General features: G+C 41.4%; 1 protein-coding gene across 1 annotated transcript; it reads right to left on the bottom strand.

Annotated features, from left to right (window-relative positions):
• Positions 1–1,394: 1,394 nt before the first annotated feature.
• Positions 1,395–8,287, bottom strand: LOC149287436 (uncharacterized). The gene is made up of 7 exons (XM_089492918.1): positions 8,210–8,287; positions 3,531–3,758; positions 3,310–3,369; positions 2,096–2,233; positions 1,759–1,902; positions 1,623–1,677; positions 1,395–1,498 (listed from the first exon to the last, which is right to left on the bottom strand). The coding sequence occupies exons 1-7, from the start codon at positions 8,285–8,287 to the stop codon at positions 1,395–1,397; spliced, it is 807 nt and encodes a 268-aa protein (XP_089349044.1).
• Positions 8,288–9,216: the final 929 nt, after the last annotated feature.

Below are 9,216 nucleotides of genomic sequence, written 5' to 3'. Positions count from 1 at the left end.
AAATAACATATATATAATTCACAGCAATCATGCCCAGGTTCTAGCATGTACTGGTTGCTTGGGCATGATAGGAGTGGGATTGCTGTTATATATTAATATTTTTATCGAATTGTTCTGTCCAATTTTGGTGTTACTTTTAATAAAGGTGTGGTTAACACACCAAAATTTAACAAAAAAATATATAATTGCTAACAGCAATCCTATCATGCTCAGGCAGCCAGTACATGCTGGAACCTGAGCATGATAGGAATATGATTACAGCCTCCCTATGTCATGCTATCCCCCCCCCACACACTTACACATCCATGCTATCACACACACACTCATTCACAAACATTCAGTTTAAACTACAGCATAACACCCATCACTATCACACACTTACTAATTCACTCACAGAATGTTTTCCTACCTGTCACTTTTCCTCCTTCGTTCTTCCTCTTCTGTGTCCTCTCCTTAATAACTTGGCGTGCATCCCATCAGGCCACATCAATTTGGCTAACTTAAAAAGCGGAAGTAGAACCTCTTACTCGATAAACTCACTGGCTCAAGTGACTCAAGTCTTTTTTTCCTGACCAAGGTCCCATTCCTTCATTCACATCTCAAAACACAAAGATATTCATCTGCCTCACTGGGCTTTTTTTTTTTTTTTTTTAAATGTTTTTGGCCACTTCTGCACAAAGTGCTTTCGTAAATTTTCCTTTGCTCTTACAGACAAGCAAACATTTCCAGACATTCAAACGGCCGTCTCACTCTCCCGCATAGCCAAATCAATCTGCTTTTCATGTCAAAGCATTAAGCTATATAGATAGCTGCAAACATACAATATAATTCACAAAATATTTTATTAAAAACTTTATACATTAGGTGAACAATTGTAGTTCTCTAGAACCCTGTTCTTGAATAAAACATTTTAAAGAACGTGTACATTAATTGGGAAAACCTGTGTAAGTTACATTTTTTAGTATTAGAAGTGTTGATTTTTAAATGAATAATTGAGGTATATTTGTTCTATTGCACATAAAAAAAAAAAACCAAAAAAAAAGTTTGCAACAAGTTAAAGTTTCTTTTCCTCATAAAAAACAGGACTTTAAAATGTTTGAACATATAAATAATTTGCATTTAAAAACAAATTGCCAGATTGACTTTTTAGGTGTCTTGTCTCATATTTGAAGATTTCTTTAACCATTTGTGACCAAGATTTCAAAACAGGTCTGCAAGTTTGTGTTCAATAGGGAAGCAGATGATGACTTTGCTTGCGAAACCTCGGTTTTATAGACAACCCTTGCTTGTGCTAGGCAGAAGGCCTTTCTGTCAAGGCAGAATTTGGAGAGCTGTTAAAAATATAAAAATCAGAGTCTTTCCTCAGGTCAAATCTTTCTTTTTTGGTGGTCTTCTCATGAAAGCCTGATATAAGGGGGAGGTCGTGAAAAATCATCTTCGGCCTCTGCGCTGCAGTCATTAAAAGGTACCGGCGAGGTAAAAATCCTCTCTTCTTCACCTAAAGACAAAATCCCCCAAACAAGGCTTTACAAGGAGAGTGAGCGAGAGCGAGAAGGGGGGTCATAGACTGGAATAACTACCTACCCCTTTAAAAAAATGTTAACAGGGGAGGCTATACTTACCTCTGAACGTACAGACAAGTTCAACTGTCTGAGGTTGGTCTGGATGCAACCATTCCTAACACAAAAAAAGTAGTATTATGGTCATCGGGTACTTTAATAGTTCATTCTAAAATGAGTATATCTCACAAGTACTCACCATTCCAGTTATGTTGTCATAACACATACAATGCGGTAAACTCCGGCAGCCTATGTACGCAATGCACAGGACCACAAAAAGGCTCAGCAATGATGCAATCAACATGGCTATGTTTGCTCCTTTAACTAGTCGACCAAGGATAAACTTCTAAATAAAATAAAAAACACACACATTGTGTGTGTGTGTATATATATATATATATATATATATATATATATATATATATATATATATATATATATATATACACATATACACACACACACTTGTTGGCTTTATTCAAGCAAAATATTAAAGATTGGTCCAAATAATTCTGGAAACATCTACAATTACTTACCGTGTGAATAACATGGACAGGTGTGTGAGAAAACACATCGTCATCATCTTCTCCATAGCCAAGTGTTAGGCAGGCATATACAATAATAATTATGGTGGTAAAACAAGAGAAGACAGAGGAAGCTATTAGAGTATTCACCTGAACACAAAGAGAGGACACCGAATTACTGATTAGACACATGATAGCACCAACAGCTCACTTTAACAGGGTTACCAATCATCAGTACGGAAACAACCCAACACTTAATCTGATGGCAAATTATTTTAGTAAGGCTATAGAATGTGCTAATGTAATTTTTTTCTTCAATTCTCACCATTATCTGTTTTGCAACATCCATCTAATTTGTATTTAAAGGAATACTTTCAGTATTCCTTTAGACCCCAATTTAAGTAAATGCATAGCGGGCACAAATGTGCCTTCGGTGTCCACAGGATTTTTGGCAGGTGTGGGTGGGGGTTGGCCTGGTTGAAGGCAAAACGTTTGTTACCCATTTAGTTTATAATAGCTGGGGTGGTAACAGCCCAGTCTACATTTCCCCATGACTGTATATCAAGGGAGCTGAAGTCAACAAAAAAGTTAGTGTGTGTGTAATTAAGGCCAACTACAAACCCCATGAATTTCAGCTGGCAATATGGCTGGCTATTATTGTAGATGCAGTCAACAAGAGTTAGTTTGTACTGCAGACTAGAGGACTGCATTGGGAGGCGGGTCCCGTGGGACCCGCCATAAAACGTGCGGGCGCAGTCGGTCTTGCTGGGGCTGCGGGCGGTCAGGCACTGTACCTGCGGGTGACGGTAATCCCGCGCAGTCCCACAAGGATGCCTTCTCGCTGCTCCAATGTAGTGTCTCCTATCTTGCTCCGCCCAGGAACAAGGCGGAGTCACGTGATGTGACATCACTTCCTGTGACTCCGCCTTGTTCCTGGGCGGAGCAAGAGAAGAGATGCTGTGAGGGAACAACTCGAGGGCAGCCTTGCGGGACTGCGCAGGAAATCAGGTAAGGAGGTGGGCATGATTGGCCACAAATGTGGCGGGAGCGGGCGGGATTGGCCACAAACGTGGCGAGAGCAGAACACCCACATTGCGGGAGCGGGATTCAAAACAGCGGGAGCGGGATTAAAAAAGCAGTCCCGCGCCGGGCTCTACTGCAGACTATGTGTCTTCATTTGTAGGCTGTGATTGTTAATGAGCGAAACGGAGTTAAAAGAGTATTACCAGAACTGGGTTTTTCTTTTGAGAGGAAAAGAGAGCCAGTACACCAGGAAGAGCCATGATCTAGAAGAAAAAATGTAGAGTACAATCAGAAGTCTAATGAGGATTTAGTGGATTTCTATGCATTTTCTCCTCATTTTGACCAAGTCGTCTTTACTCTGGAGGAACCCATGTGATAAACATCTGGAACATAGTATAGGAAGTTGACAAAAATAGAGCCTTACCACTCCAGCCCACAGCGGGGCTCTACTGTTGCCCAACACAGATTCTTTCCTGAAGGCACCATCCATGAAACCACATACTATGGCGATCCCAGCAAAGGCAATCTGAAGTATTCCTAGCACCACCATGCTTCGCTGGTTAAAGATGAAGTAGCGGTAGCGATCCATTAGGATAGTTCCGTCTGACACACTAAAAGGTTGTTTCTGTTGTTGCTGTGACAGGGGTGATACCTAAAGATAGGTGCGTATATTACATACAATATGTAATATCAGAATAAAAAAAAGTGGGGATGCAAGCAGCAGCACTTTGTTAATGTAGCGAGACTCAACAACTAGTTCATGTGCACAAGAAAGTGAACAAGAAAACAGAAAAGCTAGTAAACTAGCTACAAACCTGATAGTTCTCCACAGTCCCCACCTATATGCAATTTTCTATTTATTTTACATACATGGGTATGAACAATCATTTTAGGATATCCCATCATTTGGACCAGCATGTGGTCTTTGCCGAGTCTACCAAGCCACATGAAATAGGAAATAACAGCTCTAGATGAGCACTAGTAGGGAACATTTTACATTGGATTATCCAGTAATAGAAGATATGAAAGTAGAAGGCCATGTGCGTAACATATACACATAGTCCCCAATATGACATTAGTAGAGGACATGTTAAAATCTTTCTAGATTGTTTACTTCCCAGTTTGAGAGAGAGCAGTCCATGAGCAGCTCATGTAAACCACAACTCATCAGCAGGCTCTAGAGATTCTGGAAACTTCATGACAATGCCTGTTGAAGCAGATTAACTGGAATGGTGTCCAAGCACTTTAATATTTCTCGCTCTAGACCAGGGGCGTCCAACATGCGGCCCGCGGGCCAAATGCGGCCCACGAAACCTCGAGGTGCGGCCCGCGTGAGATCAGCAGCCAGGATCACAAGAGCCCTGCTGCTTACTTGTGGGAGGGTGTATTCTCTGCTTCTGTCCTTCCTCTGTGGGGAGAACGAGGGAGGCCGCGCCCCCTGCTGAAGTCTGTGAGCGGCGTCGAGAGCTGTAGTGAAGGTAAGGGGGTGGGGGAGATTGTGTGAATGAGTATGTCTGATTGAGAGAATGAATCTGTGAATGAATGAATTTGTGTGTGTGTGTGATAGCATGGATGTGTAAGTGCTGGAACCTAGGCATGATGGGACTGATTGCTATTAGCAATCACACTCCTATCATACCAAGTCAGCCAGTACATGCTGAAACCTGGCTAGCTGCCCCCCTTGTGTATTGATGCTGCCAGCAGTATGGGGTGTACACTTACAGCCACCCTGTACCAGCGTGTATTGGCTGACTTGGGATGATAGGAGTGTGATTGCTAAGAGCAATCACAGTCCCATCATGCCTAGGTTCCAGCATTCACTGGTTGCCTAGGTATAAAAAGAGTGTGTTTGCTGTTAGCAATCACACTCCTATCATGCCAAGTCATATCGTTGATTTATTGTTGGTTACACACTAAAATTGGACAAAAAATACAATGCCCAGCCAACCAGTACATGCTGGAATCTGGGTATGCCTGAGATTGCTGTTAACAGTCATAATATATAATTTTTTTGTACAATTTTGGTGGGTAACTCACTTTTATTAAAATGTGTGGGGGGGGTCAGTTTCAGTTTTGGCTAAGTGAACCCTGAATTTTCGGTTTTGGTCCAGAATTTTCATTTTAGTGCATCCCTAAAATAAATAGATTTTAATTTTTTCTTTTCCAGAATCCTGAATTTGTAGGCCCAGAAATCCGGGAGGAAAAGTAAAGGTTTTGTGTCATTTAATTTATTTTAATCTGCATATCTTATTAAAGATTAATTTTCTCTCAGTGAAAAATGAGTGCGGCGCACTTATACAATTCTGATGAAGTGGCCCACTGCAGAAAAACTTGGACACCCCTGCTCTAGACAGTAGCCAATATCAGATTTGTGTGCCCCCCCCCCCCCATCCCATAGTCTATGAATTGGCAACAGAGCTATTTTATGATGCGCATGAGCTACATGGAGGGGGCAGGCAAATAAAACAAAATCGTTTGGCTGACAGTGTTGACAGAGTTTTATACATCTCAAAACTACTTATATCAAGTTAAGATGTTTGGAGTTTTGTTAACTTGAATTGATAACTAAAGTATTTCTAACACAAGAACACAGGACATAGCTAACAAAAGAACATAACCGGATACATACTGCCATCTGTTGATGTGGCTGGCAATACACAGCATCCAAAAACACATTTTATAGTTAAAATCCGGAAATACTCAGAAGCCTTGGACCATGGTAGAGAAAATGTGTTGGGCGTCATAATATATAAAACATACTGTACACCAAGGACCCATTAACTAGCCCTAGGATTGTCTTCTTGTTCACACACAAAAAAAAAACTGGTACAAGCCACAGATGCACAAATATATGTTCTGTCAACGAACAGTTTTGTGATCCTGCCTTCATATTATAATGGCTTCCTGAAGAAGCCCGGGGCGTCCCTTGTCTCATATGTAGACATCCATTATATGTAATTTTCTGCGATAACAGGGATGCTATAGATCTAATACTTATGTTTATTTATTAACAAGTCCCAAACCATTTTTGAAAATCCAAGTACTGTCAAGAGTCCATAGCAGCTAAAACACAAATACCAAGACACTTGGACACTAGCTGCACCTCAAGTGTGTTTGACTGGTTTAAGTAGTAGGCAGCATGACAATCTCAACCACCCACGGCAGCTAATTGCTCTTTTGCAAGATCTACCTCATAACATCTAGAAAGTATGTACCAAATTCATGCGTATACTATCCAAATTCTAAAATTCCACCTTTATTAAGTAGTTTGTACCAACAGCCACCAGCATAATGGTATGGTCCATTTCTTCAACAGAATTAACAAGCCCAATCGTTATCCTTAGCGGCTGCACCAGTGTGCCATAACCTTGTGTACGTGGCCCCAGTGTTGGAGGGGAAGTTGGCTACCAACATACGACTATCCCAGACTTTCTTTAGTGTAAGATATAGATATATATCTATCTATCTATGTTTTATATTGAGATGGGGAACATAAAATGCACAGAACACATGCCATTCTGTGTGATTCTATAGCCCCATGCAACTAAAGATCCTACACTAGAAAACTAGTTTGAGCCCAAGAGATATAAAAACAGAGTGTGAGAGTCAACAAAACTGCCCTGTTAATAATAATAATAATATTTTTTCTTTTTGGAAAGCGAGACTTGAATAAGTTTTGTACATAAAACAGCCAGGCCTCAGCTTTCCAGAGGGCATCCTTACTCCAGAGCCATACCATAACGGTGTAGGATCCCTGAGGGGCATGCAGCCCAGCACACCTTTATACTATATACAGTATGGTATAAATGTATAGTGATGTATTGATACACATACGTGTTACTATTAGTTTGTGAATACCTGGGATACACCATAAGCTGGTAGAAGCTCACTTTGAAGCACTAGCAGGAAGTTAGCTGCACACTATGGTTGCCGCTTATTTTATTATTGAATTGTTTTTATAGCAAAGAGGATTACACACAAAGCTGCTATATGGGACTTGCATTAACCTCCATCCCCAGAAACACAACCTCGGCAAATCAAAGACGCGTCGGGCGGACAAGAGGGTAAAGCTCATAATAAACTGCCCTCCTGGTCATATCCATTGAGATAATTCAACAGGAGGGGGCCTTTATAATAACCGATTTACGGTACCCATTCCTGGGAGTAGGCTGTGCCATAAAGTGAAAACGTATGGCGTAATTATTAGAAAGCAAAAGTGCTAAGAGCTCTCAGAGCGCGTTATATCACAGCGCAGGTCCACGCAGAGCACACGGGGGGAGATATCCTCACAATGTACACGTCCTGTACAATAACATATCAGCCCCAAGCGATCAAATAGTCCGTACCCGCAATTACAAGAAACATACAGCGAAGCAGGATTCGGTCTGCGGTTCGCTCCTTACCGGGGATCTCTGGCTTCTCCAGACACGCGATCCCAGCAGACAAAGGCAGGCGGTATCGCAGGATTTTCTCTCCCCGCACAGCCGGCTGCTTCACTGCTCTACCTGCCCTCCCGACCTGACTCAGATCTCCTCCCCACACACAGGTGTGTATGTATGTCTCACAAGCCCCTCCCCCGACAGGTGTATATCCTGCATCAGAGAGCCGTAACCATCTTAAATATACACCTCCCTCAACAGGTGGGTAACCATCTTATATATACACATCTCCTTCCAACAACATGCGGGCCCCCATCTTATATATACCTCCCTAACAGGTGGGCAACCATGTTATATATATATATATATATATATATACCTCCTCCCATAGCTGTGCATCCAGCACCCAGAGAGCCTCCTTCTAACAGATAGGTTTCCATTTCATATATACACCTTCTTCTAACAGATGGGTAACCATGTTATATATACACCTCTTTCTAACAGATGGGTCTCCATCTTATACAGTCCCTTACAGATGTAGTCACCCCCTTGGTATTTCCCTATTATGCTGGAATAATGGAATTAAATGGATTTGTTGGGATTTGTAGCATTTGATTTACACAACATGCCGACCACTTTGAAGATGAAAAATATTTTTTATTGTGAAAGAAAAAAGGCAAAAAAAACCAGAAAACCTGAGCATTTATAACTATTCACCACCCACCAAAGTCACTGGGACATTCTTCGAGCAAAACTGCTCCAGCTCCTTCAATTTGGGTGGGTTCCACTGGTGTACAGCCATCTTTACGTCATACCACAGATTCTCCATTTGATTGGGGTTGGGCTTTGACTAGGCCATTCCAAGACATTTAAGGTTTTTCATTTAAACCACTCCAGTGTTGTTTTACCAGTATGTTTAGGGTCATTGTTCTGCTGGAAGGTGGACCTCCATCACAGTCTCAAATCTAAAACAGGTTTCCCTCAAGCAGTCTCTGTATTTAGTTTCAACCAGCACTCCTTCAATCCTGACCAGTTTCCCAGTCTCGGCAGAAGGAAAACATCCCCATAACAAGATGCTGTCACCACCATGCTTCAATGTTTGGGGATGGTGTTCCTTGGGTGACAAGAGGTGTTGAGTTTGCATCATAGTGTTACATTTAAGTCTCATCTGACCAGAGTAGCTTCTTCCATATGTCTGGGGAGTCTCCCACATGCCTTTTGATGAACAGCAAACATGTTTGCTTATTTTTCTTTAAGAAATGGCTTTTTTTCTGGCCACTCTTTCGTAAAGCTTAACTCTGTGGAGCGTACGGCTTCAAGTGGTGCTATGGACAGATACTCCAATCTCTGCTGTGGAGCTTTGTGGCTTCCTCAGAGTTATCTTTAGTCTCTTTGTTGCCTCTCTGATTAATGCCCTCCTTGCCTAATCCTTCGCAGGCTTGTTGTGGTGCCATATTCTTTACATTTCTTAATATTGGCTTTAATGTAAGCTTGCGAGCAGGGCTCTCTCCACCTAATGTATCGGTTTGTCTTAGTCTGTCAATTCTCGTCTTGTCATATCCTTTGAACTTATGTATTGTATTAAGCGCTGCGTAAATTGTTGGCGCTATATAAATAAAAGATAATAATAATAATAATGGTGCTCTGTGGGATGTTTTGGATATTTTTTTTTTATAACCCAGCCCTGATCTGTAGTTCTCCACAAATGTGTCCCTCACATGTGTAGAGAGC

Source organism: Sceloporus occidentalis, unplaced genomic scaffold (assembly GCF_023333645.1).
Source record: "Sceloporus occidentalis isolate IW3139 unplaced genomic scaffold, rSceOcc1.0.p SCAF_61, whole genome shotgun sequence".
NCBI classification, from domain to species: domain Eukaryota; kingdom Metazoa; phylum Chordata; class Lepidosauria; order Squamata; family Phrynosomatidae; genus Sceloporus; species Sceloporus occidentalis.
This window is presented reverse-complemented; position numbering and strand designations above follow the sequence as displayed.